At 45.3% G+C, this 22,850-nt stretch overlaps 1 protein-coding gene across 15 annotated transcripts in view; it reads right to left on the bottom strand.

Moving 5' to 3' along the window:
- afdna (afadin, adherens junction formation factor a) overlaps positions 1–22,850 on the bottom strand; it is a 138,724-nt gene that overhangs the window by 74,344 nt on the left and 41,530 nt on the right. For 9 of the 15 annotated variants that reach the window (XM_082976865.1, XM_082976871.1, XM_082976864.1 and 6 more), the window contains exons 2-3: positions 5,822–6,017; positions 5,086–5,198 (exon numbers count right to left, since the gene is read on the bottom strand). In XM_082976865.1, coding sequence (XP_082832991.1) covers positions 5,086–5,198; positions 5,822–6,017 — 309 coding nt within the window. The remainder of the gene's footprint in view (positions 1–5,085; positions 5,199–5,821; positions 6,018–22,850) is intronic. The other 6 variants (XM_082976872.1, XM_082976870.1, XM_082976869.1 and 3 more) reach the window with 1 other exon arrangement.

Below are 22,850 nucleotides of genomic sequence, written 5' to 3' on the forward strand. Positions count from 1 at the left end.
TAGCACTGCTCTATGCCTTAACCAACCATGTTGTTCCACCTCCTACATATGCGATGACATCTGGTTTAAACGTCTCTAGAGACTCTCTCTCATCATTACTCAATGCCTTGGTTTACCTCCAATGTACTCACATCCTACCTTACCTTTGTCTGTACACTATGCCTTGAATCTATGCTATCATGCCCAGAAACCTGTTCCTTTTACTCTCTGTTCCGAACGTGCTAGACGGCCAGTTCGTATAGCATTTAGCCGCACCCTTATCCTACTTCTCCTCTGTTCTTCTGGTGATGTAGAGGTTAATCCAGGTCCACTCCCACTCCCCAGGTGCTCTCATTTGTTGACTTCTGTAACCATAAAAGCCTTGGTTTCATGCATGTTAACATTAGAAGCCTACTCCCTAAGTTTGTTTTACTCACTGCTTTAGCACACTCTGCCAACCCGGATGTCTTAGCCGTGTCTGAATCCTGGCTTAGGAAAACCACCAAAACCACTGAAATCTCCATCGCTAACTATAACATTTTCCGCCAAGATAGAACTGCCAAAGGGGGCGGTGTTGCAATCTACTGCAAAGATAGCCTGCAGAGTTCTGTATTACTATTCAAGTCTGTACCCAAACAATTCGAGCTTCTACTTCTAAAAATTCACCTTTCCAGAAACAAGTCTCTCACTGTTGCCGCTTGCTATTGACCTCCCTCTGCCCCCAGCTGTGCCCTCGATACCATATGTGAATTGATTGCCCCCATCTATCTTCTGAGCTCGTGCTACTAGGTGACCTAAACTGGGACATGCTTAACACCCCGGCCATCCTACAATCTAAGCTTGACGCCCTCAATCTCACACAAATTATCAATGAACCTACCAGGTACAACTTCAAATCCGTAAACACGGGCACCCTCATAGATGTCATCCTAACTAACTCGCCCTCCAAATACACCTCCACTGTTTTCAATCAAGATCACTGCCTCATTGCCTGCATCCGTAATGGGTTTGCGACCAAACGACCACCCCTCAACACTGTCAAACGCTCCCTAAAACATTTCTGCGAGCAGGCCTTTCTAAACGACCTGGCCGCGGTATTGTGGAATGACATTGACCTCATCCCGTCAGTAGATGATGCCTGGCTATTCTTTAAAAGTGCCTTCCTCACCATCTTAAATAAGCATGCCCCATTCAAAAGAAATTGAACTAGGAATAGATATAGTCCTTGGTTCACTCCAGACCTGTCTGCACTTGACCAGCACAAAAACATCCTGTGGCGTTCTGCATTAGCATCGAATAGCCACCGTGATATGCAACTTTTCAAGGAAGTTAGGAACAAATATACACAGGCAGTTAGGAAAGCTAAGGCTAGCTTTTTCAAACATAAATTTGCATCCTGTAGTACTAACTGAAAAAAGTTCTGGGACACTAAAGTCCATGGAGAATAAGAGCACCTCCTCCCAGCTGCCCACTGCTCTGAGGATAGGAAACACTTACCACCGATAAATCCACTATAATTGAGAATTTCAATAAGCATTTCTCTACGGCTGGCCATGCTTTCCACCTGGCTAACCCTACACCGGTCAACTGCCCGGCAGCCTCCACAGCATCCCCCCAAAGCCCCCACCATTTCTCCTTTACCCAAATCCAGATAGCTGATGTTCTGAAAGAGCTGCAAAATCTGGACCCCTACAAATCAGCCGGGCTAGACAATCTGGACCCTCTCTTTCTAAAATTATCTGCGGAAATTGTTGCAACCCCTATTACTAGCCTGTTCAACCTCTTTCGTATTGTCTGAGATTCCCAAAGATTGGAAAGCTGCGGCGGTCATCCCCCTCTTCAAAGGGGGTGACACTCTAGACCCAAACTGCTACAGACCCAAATCTATCCTACCCTGTCTTTCTAAGGTCTTCGAAAGCCAAGTTAAACAGATTACCGACCATTTCGATTCCCACCGTACCTTCTCCGCTTTGCAATCTGGTTTCAGAGCTGGTCATGGGTGCACCTCAGCCACGCTCAAGGTCCTAAACTACATCATTACCACCATCGATAAGAGACATTACTGTGCAGCCGTATTCTCCGACCTGGCCAAGGCTTTCGACTCTGTCAATCACCACATTCTTATTGGCAGACTCGACAGCCTTGGTTTCTCAAATGATTGTCTCGCCTGGTTTACCAACTACTTCTCTGATAGAGTTCAGTGAGTCAAATCGGAGGGCCTGTTGTCCGGACCTCAGGCAGTCTCTATGGGGGTGCCACAGGGTTCAATTCTCGGGCCGACTCTCTTCTCTGTATACATCAATGATGTTGCTCTTGCTGCTGGTGATTCTCTGATCCACCTCTACGCAGACGACAACATTCTGTATACTTCTGGCCCCTCTTTGGACACTGTGTTAACTAACCTCCAGACGAGCTTCAATGCCATACAACTCTCCTTCCGTGGCCTCCAACTGCTCTTAAAAGCAAATAAAACTAAATGCATGCTATTCAATCGATCACTGCCCGCACCTGCTCGCCCGTCCAGCATCACTACTCTGGACGGCTATGACTTAGAATACGTGGACAACTACAAATACCTAGGTGTCTGGTTAGACTGTAAACTCTCCTTCCAGAATCACATTAAGCATCTCCAATTCAAAATTAAATCTAGAATCGGCTTCCTATTTCGCAACAACGCATCCTTCACTCATGCTGCCAAACATACCCTCGTAAAACTGCCCATCCTACCGATCCTCGACTTCGGTGACGTCATCTATAAAATAGCCTCCAACACTCTACTCAACAAACTGGATGCAGTCTATCACAGTGCCATCCGTTTTGTCACCAAAGCCCCCTACACTACCCACCATTGTGACTTGTACGCTCTCGTTGGTTGGCCCTCGCTTCATACACGTCGCCAAACCCACTGGCTACAGGTTATCTACAAGTCTCTGCTAGGTAAAGCCCCACCTTATCTCAGCTCACTGGTCACCATAAGCAGCACCCACTCGTAGCACGCGCTCCAGCAGGTATATCTCACTGGTCACCCCCAAAGCCAATTCCTCCTTTGGTCGTCTTTCCTTCCAGTTCTCTGCTGCCAATGACTGGAACGAACTGCAAAAATCTCTGAAGCTGGAGACTCATATCTCCCTCACTAGCTTTAAGCACCAGCTGTCAGAGCAGCTCACAGATCACTGCACCTGTACATTACCCATCTGTAAATAGCCCATCCAACTACCTCATCACTATACTGTATTTATTTATCTTGTTCCTTTGCACCCCAGTATCTCTACTTGCACATTAATCTTCTGCACATATACCATTCCAGTGTTTATTTGCTATATTGTAATTACTTCGCCACCATGGCCTATTTATTGCCTTAACTTCTTTGGGATAGGGGGCAGTATTTTCACGGCGGGATAAAAAACGTACCCGATTTAAACTGGTTACTACTCCTGCCCAGAAACTAGAATATGCATATAATTAGTAGATTTGGATAGAAAACACGAAAGTTTCTAAAACTGTTTGAATGGTGTCTGTGAGTATAACATAACTCATATGGCAGTCAAAAACCTGAGAAGATTCCATGCAGGAAGTGCCCTGTCTGACAATTTGTTGTCCTTCTGTTGCATCTCTGTCGAAATTACAGCATCTGAGCTGTTATGTGACACTTTAAGGCTTCCATTGGGCTCTCTAAAGCTGCCAGAAAGTAGAATGGTGTGTCTGCTGTCTCTGGGCAAAGTATAGGAGCAGAGTTTGTAAGTGGTCAGCCTGGGGACAGTGAGACTGGAGATGCGCGGTCACGAGAACTCGCCATTTTTTTCTTTCCCTCTTTGAATGAATACGTTGCCCGGTTGGAATATTATCGCTATTTTATGAGAAAAATAGCATAAAAATTGATTTTAAACAGCGTTTGACATGCTTCTAGGTACGGTAATGGAATATTAAAAAAAAAAATTGTCACGAAATGCGCTCGCGCGTTACCCTTCGGATAGTGACCTGAACGCACGAACAAAACAGAGGTATTTGGATATAACTATGGATTATTTGGAACCAAAACAACATTTGTTGTTGAAGTCCTGGGAGCGCATTCTGACGAAGAACAGCAAAAGGTAATCCAATTTTTCTAATAGTAATTCTGAGTTTAGGCTGCCCCGACGTTGGCGGGTCTGAATAGCTAGCCTTGATGGCCGAGCTATGTACTCAGAATATTGCAAAATGTGCTTTCGCCGAAAAGCTATTTTAAAATCGGACATAGCGATTGCATAAAGGAGTTCTGTATCTATAATTCTTAAAATAATTATGTATTTTGTCAACGTTTATCATGAGTAATTTAGTAAATTCACCGGAAGTTTTCGGTGGGTATGCTAGTTCTGAACATCACATGCTAATGTAAAAAGCTGTTTTTTGATATAAATATGAACTTGATTGAACAAAACATGCATGTATTGTATAACATAATGTCCTAGGAGTGTCATCTGATGAAGATCATTAAAGGTTAGTGCTGCATTTAGCTGTGGTTTGGGTTTTTGTGACATATATGCTTGCTTTGAAAATGGCTATGTGACTATTTTTGCCTGGGTACTCTCCTGACATAATCTAATGTTTTGCTTTCGCTGTAAAGCCTTTTTGAAATCGGACAATGTGGTTAGATTAACGGAGTCTTATCTTTAAAATGGTGTAAAATATTTGATTGTTTGAGAAAAATGAATTGTGGTATTTTAGTTGGTTTTGTATTTCGCACCGTGCGATGCCATTGGCTGGCAGGGGTTCCGCTAGCGGAACGTCTGTCCTCAACAGGTTAACTCCCTTTTCTTACCTCATTTGCACTCACTGTATATAGACTTTTTGTTTTCTTTTGTTCCATTGTATTATTGACTGTATGTTTTGTTTATTCCATGTGTAACTCTGTGTTGTTGTACGTGTCGAATTGCTATGCTTTATCTTGGCCAGGTCGCAGTTGCAAATGAGAACTTGTTCTTAACTAGCCTACCTGGTTAAATAAAAGTGAAGTAAAATAAAAATACATTTTAAAAACTTGCTTTATGTCTAGCAGAAGCATACTGGAAGCCAGGCTTGCCTGAGACCGCTCTGCTCCTTGTTGCTGCTGCCGTCGTCGTCACTCACCTTGGGGATGATGTCGTTCTCATTCTTGAGGACGAAGCGTCCCTCGCGGTCGTCTTTGTTCCAGTTGAGCTGCACCACCAGTGGCTTCTCATCCAGGTCCAGCTTCCGTTCTTCTGCCAGAGAGGGGGAGACTACTGTTTAACACCCTGTTAACCCACACCCCTATACAGCCAGCTTAGCTAGCTCTGGGCTATATACACTCTCATTTAACATAAATAAACATTAGAATAAGCTTAGGATAAAGTATTAGGATGAGCTTAGGATAAAGCATTAAATGACTGACAGACAAATGTGGTAGGACTGCGGAGATTTAAAATATTACTATATAAAAGCAGGTCTAAATTAGCTTTTCATCACTGTGCCAGCAGAAAAGCACACAACTGTACTATGCAGGCACACACGCACAGTACACGCTCTTCCTCTCTCAATATGAAGAGATTTCAAAGCCTGGACTGAGGGCTACTGATCTCAAGGTCACATTAAGCACCATGGGAGCTGGACACCGCTCTCCTGGCTTCTCTGTAGCGCAGGCTAACAGTCTTTGTCTCGTGACCCCAACAGAGTGGCTAACTCAAAGCAGATTGTCAAATCACATTTCCAAACAAATAAGCAACCTGATGTTGAATGTTAGCAGTCTAATGCTAGGTGTGATCAACCATAATACCCGTTCAATACCCTTGGTCTACTTACTAAACAACCCACCGCAACACACACACACACCCATCCTTCCACTCACCCCCGCTGACGTGGACCTCGTAGAGGGAGTATTTTGGCGAGGAGAGCATCCTCATGTCGGGCCGGAACTTCTCGGCCAGTGTCTCGATGACGTCCTGTGTTGTGGCCGTGGAGGACACGCGGATGCACTTGGTAGCAAAGTTCCCCGCCACGCGGTCCTGGAAGTAGAAACGCATCACGCCGTGGAACTCCAAGTCCTGAAAGAGAGGGAAGATGAGAAGAGAGAGAGGTGAGGGTCATTCGTTTCCTCCACAGCTGAAGACCTGAAGGGCCGAGTTTCGCTTTTTCCTTCCCTTCTCACATTAAAATAAAACACTGAGCGTCTTGAAAAATCACATTTATCACCGGAGTAAAAAATATATATTTTGTTGAGCGCAGCCTTATTTTGACAACAGTAAACTCATAACCAACCTGCAGCTGATATTTGAGCGAGGAGATATTTCTGAGACAAGAAGTAATGGGAAGAGGAGAGGACGGTAGTCGAGGGATAGCTGCTCCTGTTTCTAACCCACCACGGAGAGAGAAGGATAGAAGGAAAGAGATGGAAGAGAGAGGGAAGACGACGCTGGAGGAACCTGCTCTCCTTATTTTTCTGTACAATAGAGAAGCAGGCGCTCCGTAGCTACAATGTTTGAGGAATGTGAGCTTAGCCAGGATATGTACACAGACATGGAATCACTGGTCACTTTAATAATGTTTACATACTGTTCCACTTCATATGTATATACTGTATTCTAGTCAAGGCCGATGTCTATACATCACACACACACACACACACACGCACAGTATATATATATATATATATATATATATATATATAATATATATATACATATCTAGATATATATATATATATATTTATTTATTTATACTCCGGACTCTGACATTGCTCATCCTAATATTTATACATATCTTAATTACATTATTTTATTTTTTAGATGTGTGTATTGTTATGAATTGTTAGATACTACCTCACTGCTGGAGCTAGGAACACAAGCATTTCGCTTGTGTATGGGACCAATAAAATTTGACTTAGCTATAACTGTCGCGTCTAATAGCAGAGCACGCTTCTACAATAATAAAATACAGAGCTCATTTCCCACCACACCTAGACCCCTGACCACGTCAAGCTCGGAGACCGCCCTTGGTCAAGTGGCAACGATCAGCATCTATAGGCGCCTGTCATTTCTAGCTAAACCGGCCGTTTTGTGGACAGTTTAGACAGGATGTAGACTGGTGGTAACACAAGTGTGATCATTATAAAAAGGGCCTCAGGAGAGAGTCGGGGGCCTCAGGAGAGAGTCGGGGGCCTCAGGAGAGAGTCGGGGGCAGGAGGACAGACAGGCCTACTAATACTCATCATTTGCCCTAAAAGGATGGGAGGTGTGCAGGTAGCAGTCACTGTGTGTGTGCGAAACAGCCAGCTCAGCCTACCTGCTCCTCTCCCAGGCAGACTACACTCCAGCACTCCTCTCACAGTTTGTTCAGCCAAGAACAGAAATAGCCCTACATGATCACACAGGACCTTGTCGTGACAACTGCACTCTACACAGGTGAAGCCAGGGGCAATATACACAGCACTCACAGGTAGAGGTCGACCGATTAATCGGAATGGCCGATTAATTAGGGCCGATTTCAAGTTTTCATAACAACCGGTATTTTTGGACACAGATCATGGCCGATTACATTGCACTCCACGAGGAGACTGCGTGGCAGGCTGACTACCTGTTATGCGAGTGCAGCAAGGAACCAAGGTAAGGTGCTTGCTAGCATTAAACGTATCTTATAAAAAACAATCAATCTTAACATAATCACTACTTAACTACACATGGTTGATGATATAATTGATGTGGTGCCTGTTAATTTATCATTGAATCACAGCCTACTTCGCCAAACGGGAGATTTAACAAGCGCATTCGCGAATAAAGCACTGTCGTTGCACCAATGTGTACCTAACCATAAACATCAACGCCTTTCTTAAAATCAATACACAAGTATATATTTTCAAACCTGCATATTTAGTTAATATTGCCTGCTAACATGAATTTCTTTTAACTAGGGAAATTGTGCCACTTCTCTTGCGTTCTGTGCAACAGAGTCAGGGTATATGCAGCAGTTTGGGCCGCCTGGCTCGTTGCGAACTGTGTGAAGACCATTTCTTCCTAACAAAGACAGCCAACTTCGCCAAACGGGGGACGATTTAACAAAAGCGAAAAAAGCACAATCGTTGCACGAATGTACCTAACCATAAACATCAATGCCTTTCTTAAAATCAATACACAGAAGTATATATTTTTAAACCTGCATATTTAGTTAAAAGAAATCCAGGTTAGCAGGCAATATTAAACTAGGGAAATTGTGTCACTTGTCTTGTGTTCATTGCACGCAGAGTTAGGTTATATGCAACAATTTGGGCCACCTGGCTCGTTGCGAACTAATCTGCCAGAATTTTACGTAATTATGACATAACATTGAAGGTTGTACAATGTAACAGGAATATTTAGAGTTATGGTTGTCACCCGTTAGATAAAATATGGAACGGTTCCGTATTTCACTGAAAGAATAAACATTTTGTTTTAGAAATGATAGTTTCCGTATTTGACCATATTAATGATCAAAGGCTCATATTTCTGTGTGTTATTATATTATAATTAAATTAAGAGCGTTTGCCAGCAGCTCTTCGCTGTGCTTCAAGCATTGAGCTGTTTATGACTTCAAGCCTATCAACTCCCGAGATTAGGCTGGTGTAACCGATGTGAAATGGCTAGCTAGTTAGCGGGGTGTGCGCTAATAGCGTTTCAAATCGTTGACGTCACTCGCTCTGAGACCTTGAAGGAGTTGTTCCCCTTGCTCTTTTTTTGGTCCTCCAATAAATCGGTATCTGTGTTGAAAAATCATAATCGGTCGACCTCTACTCACAGGTCACATGATATTTATACCCAAACAATAAAAAGCCATGTGATCGTCTTCCATTGGGCAGTCCACTGGTCCAGTATGATCTGGTTTTCCATTTCAGCTGTGTTCAATCCCTCAGCATGTGATATCACATCAGCCTCACCCCAGGGGCTCATGGGCCACAGACACTCATTCTCAGCCAATGAGAGCGGGAGGAATGAGTGATGTCAGGCCAACAAGAACAATGGATGTCAGGGGAGTCACTGTGTGTTTCCTCACCTCTGAGAAAACTTCCTAAAACCCCCTGCTCAATATGGTGTGTGTGTGTGTGTGTGTGTGTGTGTGTGTGTGTGTGTGTGTGTGTGTGTGTGTGTGTGTGTGTGTGTGTGTGTGTGTGTGTGAAAACGGGTGAGCGTTGCGTGTGCGTGAGGGGAATATACAGAAAGAGTCGCACAAAGATATCTATATGACCTCATTCCTAACCTGTGACTAGGGGTTCATCTATTGGTTTATTTACAGACCCAGAATGCACCTGGGAGAGCTCAGCTCACACACACACACACACACACCCTCCCCTCCTATTACAAGAAACACAGCCCTGAGTCATGATGAGTCTCATCCCCACTCACTGACCATGCAAAATAGACATACACAGGCAGCAATGTCCTTGACGTTAAAGGAGTGGACTTGACAAAAGGCAGAAAGGCGAGAGAGCTGTGGTGAGGCCTCTAAACTATGAGATAACCAGCTAACTCAGCCACCTCAGGCCTGCCTCCACTGACAGACAGACAGTCTACTCTTTGCTCCAAGGGGCCCAGACTGACTAGTCTCTCTCTGACAGGAGGCCTGACCCGAGCCTCATAGCAGAGGTGATAAATCAGCTTCACCACATTATAGCTTCTTTCATCCCTCGACTCGCTTCACATTCCCAAAATCTCCCTGCCTCCTCAAGCGCAGCGTTAGTCTGCTGATTTATGTCTCCCACACTCCTCCTCTGTCCCCGGGCGCCCCCACCCGGCCTTCTGGAAAACCATGTGGAGGAGAGATATTAAAGAGTGGGATGGGGGATATTAGAAGGGAACTTAAACTATAGCTGATCAGGCCAGGGAGGCTCTCTGGACCTGGCTGTTGATTGAATGTAACAATAGAGACTTGTCTTGGGTCCAGGACTGCAGAGCAGACTGATGGGTTTGAGAGACCGTGCTGAAGTTATGACGACGGCCAGTCTACTGTGATTAACATCAATAAACTGACCACAATGCAGACAACAATATGCTAGAGCTTGAAAGAAAAGCTCCACTCGTAGACACCACAGTAAAGCATATCTCTGAAGAAATCATTTCAAGTCTTTTGAAATGAAGGATGAGAATTGCAACAAGCAAAAGGAGTTACATGACTAATTTTGTAATACTAGATTGCTTTTCACCACATCACCGTTGTCATCTTTCCCATTTAAATATACACCATGCAGATCCCCATCAGCCCAGCAGGTGGCACTGCCATGTCAATGTACACTGGCAGGTCATTTGAACAGTAAGAAAGCAGGACTGTAATCAATGAAGGCATGTTAGCCACTCCATGATGAGGTCTGGATGTTAACAATCCCATGGGGAATTCAGTCCACCCTGACTCAATATGCCTGTACAGTTCAGCTCCCCATAAGACGAGAGCAGAGGAGAAAAGGCACTTCCATCAGCACAGGAACATGTCAGAGGTTAAAATTATAATTGTTTTAAATATCCCATCTCTCCCTCCGTCTGTCTACCACTGGACCAGATGAAGGTTCACTAGTATTGCTTTTATCTCTAGTTACAAACAATGTAGACAGAGACCAGTTTTAAATACAGCGTACAAAACATTAGGAACACCTTCCGAATATGGAGTTGCACCACTTTTTCCCTCAGAACAGCCTCAATCCGTCAGGACATGGACTCTACAAGGTGTTGAAAGCGTTCCACAGGGATGCCGGCCCATGTTGACTACAAAGCGTTCCACAGTTGTGTCAAGTTGGCTGGTAGTGGATCTCTACTCCGAATAGGTTGTTCCATCTATCCATCAACTGGATTGAGATCTGGTGACTGGGCAGTAAGTAAGTAACTCCAGTAAGCTGAATGCCCTATCATGTTCGTGGAACCATTCCTGGACTAGCCTTGTGGCATGGGACATTATCCTGCTGAAAAAAACTCATTTGCAGATGGATACACTGCTGCCATGAAGGGATGAACCTGATTGGCGATGTCCAGATATCCTGTGGCGTTCAAACGTTGCTGCAGTTTATCAAGGGGCCCAATGTGTGCCATGAATAAACACACCACACCATCACACCACCACCAGCCTGCAATGTTGACCAGCCTGCAATGTTGACCAGCCTGCAATGTTGACCAGCCTGCAATGTTGACCAGCCTGCAATGTTGACCAGCCTGCAATGTTGACCAGCCTGCATGCCTCCCATCAGCATGAAACATACAACTCCTTCTTCCGTGGCCTCCAACTGCTTTTAAATGCTAGAAAAACTAAATGCATGCTCTTCAACTGATTGCTGCCCGCACCTGCCCGCCCAACTAGCTTCACTACTCTGGACGGTTCTGACTTAGAATATGTGGACAACAACAAATACCTGGGTGTCTTGTTAGACTGTAAACTCTCCTTCCAGACTCACATTAACCTGTTAGGGCTAGGGGGCAGTATTTGCACGGCTGGATAAAAAAATGTACCCGATTTAATCTGGTTACTAATCCTACCCAGTAACTAGAATATGCATATACTTATTATATATGGATAGAAAACACTCTAAAGTTTCTAAAACTGTTTGAATGGTGTCTGTGAGTATAACAGAACTCATTTGGCAGGCAAAACCCTGAGACATTTTCTGACAGGAAGTGGATACCTGATGTGTTGTATTACCTTTAAACCTATCCCATTGAAAAACACAGGGGCTGAGGAATATTTTGGCACTTCCTATTGCTTCCACTAGATGTCACCAGCCTTTACAAAGTGTTTTGAGTCTTCTGGAGGGAGATCTGACCGAACAAGAGCCATGGAACGATGATGGCCCATTAGACACCTGGCGCGCGAGTTCATGTTGGGTACCCTCGTTCCAATACGTTATAAAAGAGAATGCATTCGTCCACCTTGAATATTATTCATGTTCTGGTTAAAAAAGGCCCTAATGATTTATGCTATACAACGTTTGACATGTTTGAACGAACGTAAATATATTTTTTCCCCTCGTTCATGACGAGAAGTCCGGCTGGCTTAGATCATGTGCTAACAAGACGGAGATTTTTGGACATAAATGATGAGCTTTTTTGAACAAAACTACATTCGTTATGGACCTGTGATACCTGGAAGTGACATCTGATGAAGAGAATCAAAGGTAATGGATTATTTACATAGTATTTTCGATTTTAGATCTCCCCAACATGACGGCTAGTCTATCGCAACGCGTATTTTTCTGGGCGCAGTGCTCAGATTATTGCAAAGTGTGATTTCCCAGTAAGGTTATTTTTAAATCTGGCAAGTTGATTGCGTTCAAGAGATGTAAATCTATAATTCTTTAAATGACAATATAATATTTTACCAATGTTTTCTAATTTTAATTATTTAATTTGTGGTGCTGACTTGACTGCCGGTTATTGGAGGGAAACGATTTCCTCAACATCAATGCCATAGTAAAACGCTGTTTTTGGATATAAATATGAACTTGATAGAACTAAAAATGCATGCATTGTCTAACATAATGTCCTAGGAGTGTCATCTGATGGAGATTGTAAAAGGTTAGTGCATCATTTTAGCTGGTTTTATGGTTTTGGTGACCCTGTCTTTGAATTGACAAAACATTACACACAACTCTTGTAAATGTACTGTCCTAACATACTCTAAATTTATGCTTTCGCCGTAAAACCTTTTTGAAATCGTAAAACGTGGTTAGATTAAGGAGATGTTTATCTTTCAAAGGGTGTAAAATAGTTGTATGTTTGAAAAATTTGAATTTTGACATTTATTTGGATTCAAATTTGCCGCTCTTGATATGCACCTGCTGTTGATGGAGTGCACCACGGGTGGGACGCTTGCGTCCCACCTAGCCCATAGAGGTTAAGCATCTCCAATCCAAAATTAAATCTAGAATCGGCTTCCTATTTCACAACAAAGCCTCCTTTACTCATGCTGCCAAACATACCCTTGTAAAACTGACTATCCTACCGATCCTTGACTTCGGCGATGTCATTTACAAAATAGCCTCCAACACTCTACTCTGCAAATTGGATGCAGTCTATCACAGTGCCATCCGTTTTGTCACCAAAGCCCCATATACTACCCACCACTGCGACCTGTACGCTCTCGTTGGCTGGCCCTCACTACAAAATCGTCGCCAAACCCACTGGCTCCAGGTCATCTATGAGTCTTTGCTAGGTAAAGCCCCGCCTTGTCTCAGCTCACTGGTCACCATAGCAACACCCACCCATGGCACACTCTCCAGCAGGTATATTTCACTGGTCATCTAAAGTCAACACTTCCTTTGGCCGCCTTTCCTTCCAGTTCTCTGCTGCCAATGACTGGAACGAATTGCAAAAATCACTGAAGCTGGAGTCGTATATCTCCCTCTCTAACTTTAAGCATCAACTGTCAGATCAGCTTACTGATCACTGTACACAACCAATCTGTAAATAGCACACCCAACTACCTCATCCCCATATTGTAATTCATCTTCTTGCTCTTTTGTACCCCAGTATCTCTACTTGCACATCATCATCTGCACATCTATCACTCCAGTGTTAATGCTAAATTGTAATTATTTCACCTCTATGGCCTATTTATTGCCTACCTCCCTACTCTTCTACATGTGCACACACCGTACATATATTTTTTCTATTGTGTTATTGACTGTACGTTTGTTTAAGTGTAACTGTTGTTTTTGTCGCACTGCTTTGCTTTATCTTGGCCAGGTCGCAGTTGTAAATGAGAACTTATTCTCAACTGGCCTACCTGGTTGAATAAAGGTGAAGAAAAAAAAAATATATATATATATATTTATTTTTTTTACACATCAGGAACCGGGATTCATCGGACAAGGCAATGTTTTTACAATTCCCCAGCGTCTAGTGTTTTCGTTTCTTAGCCCACTGCAACCGAAGTTGTTTGATTTTTGCTGAAAGAAGTGGCACTAAGGTCGTCGACTACCATACACCACGTGTCAAGGTACGACGAGTTGTGCATTCTTTTATGGGTCTTTGGGCAGCAATGTTGTACTGGACTGTCAGTTTAACTGTAGCCAGTCTGTGGCTCTGTACAATGTGTCAGCCTCTGTCCTCTTTCATCAATGACCTGTTTTCTACCACTGGCCTGCATTTAGCTGGATGTCCTTTGGGTGGTGGACCATTCTTGATACACACAGGAAACTCTTGAGCTTGAAAAACCCAGCAGTGTTGCAGTTCTTCACACACTCAAACCGGTGCACCTGGAACCTAACATCATAACCTCTTCAAGGCACTTAAATATTTTGTCTTGCCAATTCACCCTCTGAATGGCACACATACACAACACAATCCATGTCTCAATTGTCAAGGCTTAAAAATCCTTGAACCAGTCTTCTCCCTTTCATCTCCACCGATTGAAGTGCATCAATAAGGGATCATAGCTTTCACTTCGACTCAACCTGGTCAGTCTCATGGAAAGAGCAGGTGTTCCTAATGTTTTGTACACTCAGTGTATATGACAATAATAGAATCTGTTTGATGCCAGATGTGGCCTTTTTAAATCCTACATGATCTGAATGATTGCAGTCCTAGTCAGACGATAAACCCACCGCCCTATAAAGCCCAGTGTAGCTTTACTATCTAAAGTATTGCCATGTTAACACGACTTGCATTGACCCGATTCACCTGACATGAGAAACCTTGAGCAAATAGACAGGCAATACGGACCTATATGGATTAACCCCATTCCATATACATCCTCATTCCACTTTTCCCCAGCGGTGGGGAGAGAGGCAGGGGACAAGGAGAAGGGCTGTGTGAGAGTGAGCGTGTGTGTGTGTGCTGGACTACAGCATGGGACTGACATGTCTGATACACAGAGGGGCCCGACAGCATCCTGACCCTGGTCACATGACCAGACCACAGAGAGGAGGGAGTGGTTGCCATGGTAACATGGTTAAACCAACACCCCTGCTAAACCTGCATTTGGCATAGTAACTGCAGCCAGGTTGACCTTTGTCAAGACCAAGATTCAGGCCCTGGAGACAGACATACACAGTCATCCATTCTCAGCGGCACCTTTCTTCCTCCCCCCCTCTTCCTCCATCCTCTTTCTCCATCCTCTTCCTCCATCCTCTTCCTCCATCCTCAGCCTGAAGGATGCCACGAGAAATCAAAGTCTCTCCTCTAGCAGTCAGGTCAGTGTCTAAGATTAACAGCACAGACTGTGTGGGTGTTAGCATGAGCCAAACCTGGAACATACACACAGAACAGCCTGACCTTGTCAGCAGAGTAATGGAGGGGTTGGAGAAAGCCACGTTACCACAGACCTAGAATCAGCTGAGGCAACCTGATCCATCTACTGCTGTAATCATCACATAGACACATCATCTACCATCCCCACAGCCACATCCATCCAGCAAGCCCCACCCAGCTCCCTGCACACATATCATGACCACTGGTAACACTAGATGGAGGCTGTCACTCTTCGTCTAGCCTCCTTTCTCTCTCCTCGACTCGTCTCATTTTCTCGTGAGACATGACGATTTCTGCCAAGTGGCTGGCTGGAAGGAGAGCACTCAGCAGGCTGTGGATTGGCAAGCTGGGAGGAGAGCAGTCAGGGGATTGGCTGGGAAAATCAAGCATTACGTCAATCTCTCTGCTTTGCATGACAGGGAAATAAAGCATTTCATCAAGCTCCCCAAGGCTCTGACTGGACAGACTGGAGGATCTACACACAGTTACAGCTACTGTCGGGCCAGGGACCCACATGGAGAAATATAGTTCTGTACATACAACATAGACAGTGTTGCTTCTAACGTTAATAGTCCTGCTGTGACTTGGTTGAGAATGAGAGCGATATGCCGCAGCAGATTTCACTCTGGCAATGAGAGGCTAGATTGGGTCTTAACTGAGTCCAGCACATGAAAGAGCCGAGGCTCAGTCAGTCAGTGAGCTGGCTGAGGTTTAAAGGAGAGAAGGAAGATTCCTCTGTGTCATCTCTGCAGCGAGGCCAGATTAGGCATTTCCCAGGTGTTCTCCATCAGATAGTGACTAGGGAGAGGGTAGAGAAGTCCCTGTGAAATGGAATATAGGGCAGAGTTTACATAGCAGAGGACCAGAGAAATGCCCTGTACAAACACAGCTCTTAAAGCCAGTACACCGGCTGGAGAGAGACAGGGGAGTGGGGGCAGTGACCCAGTCAGAGACATACCTATAGGACGTGTAATTATGTGTATAGATCTAGCAACCTTTACACTCCCGAGTGGGTTTCTGTAACGTTGCAATATGCCAGGCCTCTCCACACCAAGGAAGAATTATCAAGCTATGAGCCATGCAGCTCCTCCTCCTGTCTCTCTACAGAGATACGGGCCATCTGTCATAATAGTTGCCAGTCATAACAGGGAAACACAGATGAGGCCATGGGCGGGACATGCAAAACACATGATCTCATGAGGTGAGAAAACGAACAACGATGTAGCCATCATGAATGAATGCCTTATAAAAAAAACAGGCCTGGGGCCTAGGGGGGAAAGTCATAAAAGCTCGGTAATGTCGTACAACAATTTTCAATTCCAGCACTAGAGCACTTTCAATTCCCTTCAATGTAGTAAAAAGGCAGAGAAAGCAGAGAAAAATCTATATTTGTCTCGAATGTTAAATCACTGGCCTTGCCCTTGGTGTTAAAACGTGTGCTTTTTAAAAACCTAAAAAAGGGAAAAACGTGGCTAATACACAACATGATTAAACGTATGTGGATTTCTGCTCATCGAACATCTCATTCCAAAATCATGGGCATTAATATGAAGTTGGTCCCCCCTTTGCTGCTATAACAGCCTCCACTCTTCTGGGAAGGTTTTCCACTAGATGATGGAACATTTCTGCGGGGACTTGCTTCCATTCAGCCACAAGAGTATTAGTGAGGTTGGGCCCTGATGTTGAGGGATTAGGCCTGGCTCGCAGTTGGTGTTCCAATTTATGTCAAAGGTATTGGATGGGGGTGAGGTCAGGGCTCTGTGCAGACCAGTCAAGTTCTTCCACACCAATCTGGATAAACTATTTCCTGTATGGACCTCACTTTGTGCAAGGGGGCATTGTCATGCTGTAACAGGAAAGCGCCTTCCCCAAACTGTTGCCACAAAGTTAGAAGCACAGAATCCTGTAGAATGTCATTGTATGCTGTAGCGTTATGATTTCCCTTCACTGGAACTAAGGGGCCTAGCCTGAGCCATGAAAAACAGCCCAAGACCATTATTCCTCCTCCACCAAACATTACAGTTGGCACAATGCATTGGGGCAGGTAGTGTTCTCATGGTATCCGGCAAACCCAGATTCATCTGTCGGACTGCCAGATGGTGAAGCGTGATTCATCACTCCAGAGAAAGTGTTTCCACTGCTCCAGAGTCAAATGGCTGCGAGCTTTACACCACTCCAGCCGACGCTTGGCATTGCGCATGGTGATCTTAGGCTTGTGTGTGGTTTCTCGGCCATGGAAACCCATTTCATGAAGCATCTGAAGAACAGCTATTGTGCTGACATTGCTTCCATTTTTTCACATTTACATTTTAGTCATTTAGCAGACGCTCTTATCCAGAGCGACTTACAGTGGTGAATGCATACATTTTATTTCATGCATTTTTTTGTACTGGCCCCCCGTGGGAATCGAACCCACAACCCTGGCGTTGCACACACCATGCTGGCGTTGCAAACACCATGCTCTACCAACTGAGCCACAGGGAAGGCCAAGGCAGTTTGCTTCCAGAGGCAGTTTGGAACTCTGTAGTGATTGTTGCAACAGAGGACAGACCATTCTTACCCGGTACGCTCTTCAGCACTCCCGTTCTGTGAGCTTGTGTGGCCTTCCACTTCACGGCTGAGCCGTTGTTGCTCCTCAACGTTTCCACATCACAATAAGGGCACTTACAGTTGACCGGGGCAGGTCTAGCAGGGCAGAAACTTAAAGAACTGACTTGTTGGAAAGGTGGCGTCCTATGACGGTGCCACGTTGAAAGTCACTGAGCTCTTCAGTAAGGCCATTCTACTACCAATGTTTGTCTACGGAGATTGCATGGCTGTGTGCTCAATGTTATACACCTGTCAGCAACGGGTGTGACTGAAATAGCCGAATCCACTAATTTGAAGGGGTGTCCACATACTTTTGTATGCCTAGTGTACCTGACTATAATCCCGTAGTGGATAAAGTATAGACAGCGTCGTCTTGTCCAGAGGTAGAGAGAAGGAAGCGCAGCTGCAGCAGGAGAAAAGCATCTGGTCCTCAAATAAATAAACAGTCAACCCTCTTCTAGCTGTGGAGACGGAAGTGTGTGTGATGGAGGGAGCAGCCTGGACGAGCGCGCGCACACACACACACACACGAGAGTGAGCTTGTGTTTATTGCAGCCATACAGTAAACATGATAACAGGACAGGCTGAGACTGCAGAAGGACAGTGTGGTGGAGTGGACACACACACACCGGCTTCTCCAGTCAGTCCATCGGCAGTCAGAGAACCTCTCCCTGTATGAGCCTCTTAGCTAGCATGCTGTCAATCCCCACACACATTCTGCACTGTTACTGAGCCATTGGGACTCTGGTTGAACCCAATTCACCAGGAGGTAAAGCTTTTCTCTGCTCCAACTCCCACCACTGACGTAAAATAGCAGTCAGAGTTGTTCAAACGGCTCCAGTTGTGCTCATTGAGTAGTGACGACACACTGTTGGACATGTAGAGTGAAATTACAATCTAACGTCACCTATTCCAGTGCCTAAAAATCGGTCTCGCTCATAAGCCATCACAGCATGTTCCATGGAGCTCACATCGTGTCATTTAATAGGAGGCCAGATAATCACTAAATTGCATTCAATTGGGATCCATATAACTACTAGCTAGCTTAATCTGGTATGAAAGCACTAGTCTGCATTTTCCCTCATGTGTCCTCTGGGACCTAGGAGAGCAGCACATTATGCTTGGGGCAGTAGTAGCACTTCACTCGGAGCAGAATTCCCAGTGTGACACTCGGACACAGTCCCATGCCCACGAGGGAGAGAAGGGCTAGGGGATAGTGATCGAGGATGACGAGGCCTCTGGGGGACTGTGGACATGGGGCTACTGGGCCAGGCACGGATGGACAGTCAGCCCCCTTGGCCAGAAGATGAGCTGTAGGCCCAGTGATTTATCACCCTACACAGCTGCTGCTGTATGCTGACACAGCAGCTGTTAAGACCCCACCGGATCCCACTTCAACACCAACTGTCATTTAGACAGAATTGAACTACAGTATTGTTCATCCAGCATATTAACAGCAGTGAGGAACAAACTAGTCATTACATTTGAGGAGGCAGGGCAGCATCCTTTATTGGCCTCGCCAAACCACAAGAAACCTAGCAACATTCAAAGCCGCACTGATTGGTCAGTGTTCGGTTGTTCCCTGCGTTTTAAAAAGAACAAACGCTAGAGATGAAATCCTCACCAAAACAAAAACATTGCCATCCGTAACTTGCATTTTCCCGAATTAGGATATGAAGTTGCATTAAGCTATGAGGCTTTTTAGTGAGTGATTGCAGCCAGCCTGACTGACCAGACATAGCGTTGACATCCTAGATAGTTGCATTGTTTTTGGAGGTAAGTAAGCTGGAAACAGAGATGGAGAAAGTACGAAATCGTCATACTTGAGTAAAAGTGTAGATACATTAATAGAAAATTACTCAAGTAAAAGTAACCCAGTAAAATACTACTCGAGTAAGTCTAAAATTATCTGATTTTAAATGTACTTAAGTACCGTAGTGGAAAAAGTACTCAATTGTCATACTTGAGTAAAAGTACAAAGTAAAAGCTATAGATCATATTCCTTATATTTAGCAAACCAGACGGCACAATTTCCTTTTTTACTGCTTTTTTTGACAGCCAGGAGTACACTCCAACACTCAGACATCATTTACAAACAGCCAGGGGCACACTCCAACATCATTTACAAACGAAGCATGCTGGTTTAGTTGAGTCCACCAGATCAGAGGCAGTAGGGACGACCAGGGACGTTCTCTTGATATGTGTATGGATTTGACCTTTTTCCTGTCCTGCTAAGCATTCAAATTATAACTAGTACTTTAGGGTGTAAGGGAAAATGTATGGAGTAAAAAGTACATCATTTTCATTAGGAATGTAGTGAAGTAAAAGTAGTCCAAAACAGACACCACAAAAAAACTACTTAAGTAGTACTTTAAAGTATTTTTACTTAGGTACTTTACACGACTGGATATAAATTATATAAAGTGTTATCGCTAGCTTACAACGCTGATTGGGCTGAAGCTGTCTAGTAGCGTGCATCATCTAGCATTAGCTTAGTGTGGTTATCTAAGCTACATGACATTTGTGCCCGTTGGCAACTAAACTAGACGCTGCATAGTTAGCTCTAGCTGAAATGGGCAAAGCTAGCTCTAGCTGAAATGGGCAAAGCTAGCTCTAGCTGAAATGGGCAAAGCTAGCTCTAGCTGAAATGGGCAAAGCTAGCTCTAGCTGAAATGGGCAAAGCTAGCTCTAGCTGAAATGGGCAAAGCTAGCTCCATTGAGTCACTATTACTGACAAACATGTAATAATGTTAGCTATCTAGAGTCACTTGCTGCTTGCCTTTAGCTCATTTCAAACGAGGCCGCAAAACTGCGCATCTCCCGCGGTTAGTGGCACGGCAGGCACGAGCGAACGCCGCGGTGATTCCCTCTTTGGCACATTTCCTTTGTCACTGGGAACGTCCGTGACGACATAATCAACGCGGCTTTTAACTGTTGCTAGGTTACTCACGGTCGTGGTTTTGCACCAAGTTTGGCGTTGATAAAAAGGACGTGGCAGAGCATAGGACAACTATGGGTGTAAATATACAACAGCCCTGACACTCTGGATGATGGACTGTTGTGGTGACAGACAGGCATTCAGAATAGACCGTCTCCCTCTGACAGACAGACCAGAATAGCACGGCAGCCGAGCCCAGCATCTGTAGCCCTGGCCTGTCAGCAGCTGTTAGCACAGGGTTGAAGACCTCTACAAAGTCAGTCTGCCTCACACACATGGCTTGGTGGCACATCTCTGGGCTCAGCCTAGTCTCCAAACACTGCACTTTGACACGGAGGGCACTAGCAGGTGAGAAAAGGGGTCAAGTAATCTTTTTCAGGCTTAGCCATTTTGTGTAATGTTCTGTCCTTGGTGGTGAGCGGAAGATTTATACCCCCTGTGATGTCTGGGTTTTCCCTTTTGTCTGTGGTAGTAGTAAACAGGCCAGAGCAGAGGTAACTGAGGAGGAGGTGTCTGCCTTTCATCAGAGTCCACCTGGGACAGGCCTGAGGAGAGGACTAGCCTAGCAGCAGAGCCACACTGGGACGGGACTGAGGAGAGGACTAGCCTAGCAGCAGAGCCACACTGGGACGGGACTGAGGAGAGGACTAGCCTAGCAGCAGAGCCACACTGGGACGGGACTGAGGAGAGGACTAGCCTAGCAGCAGAGCCACACTGGGACGGGACTGAAGAGAGGACTAGCCTAGCAGCAGAGCCACACTGGGACGGGACTGAGGAGAGGACTAGCCTAGCAGCAGAGCCACACTGGGACGGGACTGAGGAGAGGACTAGCCTAGCAGCAGAGCCACACTGGGACGGGACTGAGGAGAGGACTAGCCTAGCAGCAGAGCCACACTGGGACGGGACTGAAGAGAGGACTAGCCTAGCAGCAGAGCCACACTGGGACGGGACTGAAGAGAGGACTAGCCTAGCAGCAGAGCCACACTGGGACGGGACTGAAGAGAGGACTAGCCTAGCAGCAGAGCCACACTGGGACGGGACTGAAGAGAGGACTAGCCTAGCAGCAGAGCCACACTGGGACGGGACTGAAGAGAGGAGTGAAGTCTAATCCTCATGTCTGCAGGAGAGGGAGGGAGGGTGGAGGGAGCTCTAGCCTCTCTCTGTAGTTCAATGCCCCGGGCTGGCCCTAGGCTGTCCCCAGCTCAAACACACTAGGTAATAAGCAGGGTTATCTCCAACCGTGTGTATGCTGGGCTGATGGCCCAACTCATTTGAGTTAATCTCAGAGCCTCTTAACTATAAAATCATCCCTTCAATGGCAGCCCATCCATTGAAATCCCTCGGGCTGAGAGGACACTAGAGATCACCTGCTAGTGTCCTATGATCCATCCAAAATGTGGCTCAGAGTGTGTGTTTCTTTGTAGTCTGTGTCTCCATTCTCTCTGGGCAGATGAGGCGTGTGCAGCTGTAAAATGTGTTACCACGGCTACCACATCTGGGGTCCCCAGCTGTCAAAACCACAGTCCTCACATGCAGCTTGGCCCCGTCACTAAATAAGAGGGAGCAGCTAATCAAATACAACCACAAACAAGGGGACCAATCCAGAAGCACCGCTTAAATGAAGGGTCAAGCTCTTGAGGAGAAACTAGCTAGTATTAGGATTGTGAAGTTGGGAATCAAGGCAGCTTTGAGCCGACTGTTGTCCTACTAGTGTGACCTGTAGCGGGCAGGACACTGGCTAGTGGAAATCACAACCTAATTAGCAGGCCTGTTCTGTTTGTGTACCCGCACAGATTAGAGGTCCTGGAGTCAGGCTGGCCTGTGTCTCTTCGGTGTTCCAAGTTCCTGCTGGCTCACCACCCGAGCGAGCGAGAGCATCCACCTCACTCCCTACGTTTTTCATTTTCCCCGTCTCGCTCTCCCTTCATCTCACTCTCGTCTCTTTCTCCATCTCTCTCAGGGAAGGTGCCAGACGAGGAGTTGTGTTCAGTAGGTACATTCTCTCTACTGTGCTGCTCAGTGCTTGTTAGGACACAACTTTCCCCTCATCTCTGCACACTGCCCCCCAAAATAGCAGAAGTTGCCTTTTACAGTCAGGAGAGAGATCGCAAGAGAACAAGTGAACGTGAAAAATAAAGAGCGAGAGAAATAGATAA

The sequence above is a fragment of the Salmo salar genome, chromosome 06 (assembly GCF_965601325.2).
Source record: "Salmo salar chromosome 06, fSalSal1, whole genome shotgun sequence".
Lineage (NCBI taxonomy): Eukaryota > Metazoa > Chordata > Actinopteri > Salmoniformes > Salmonidae > Salmo > Salmo salar.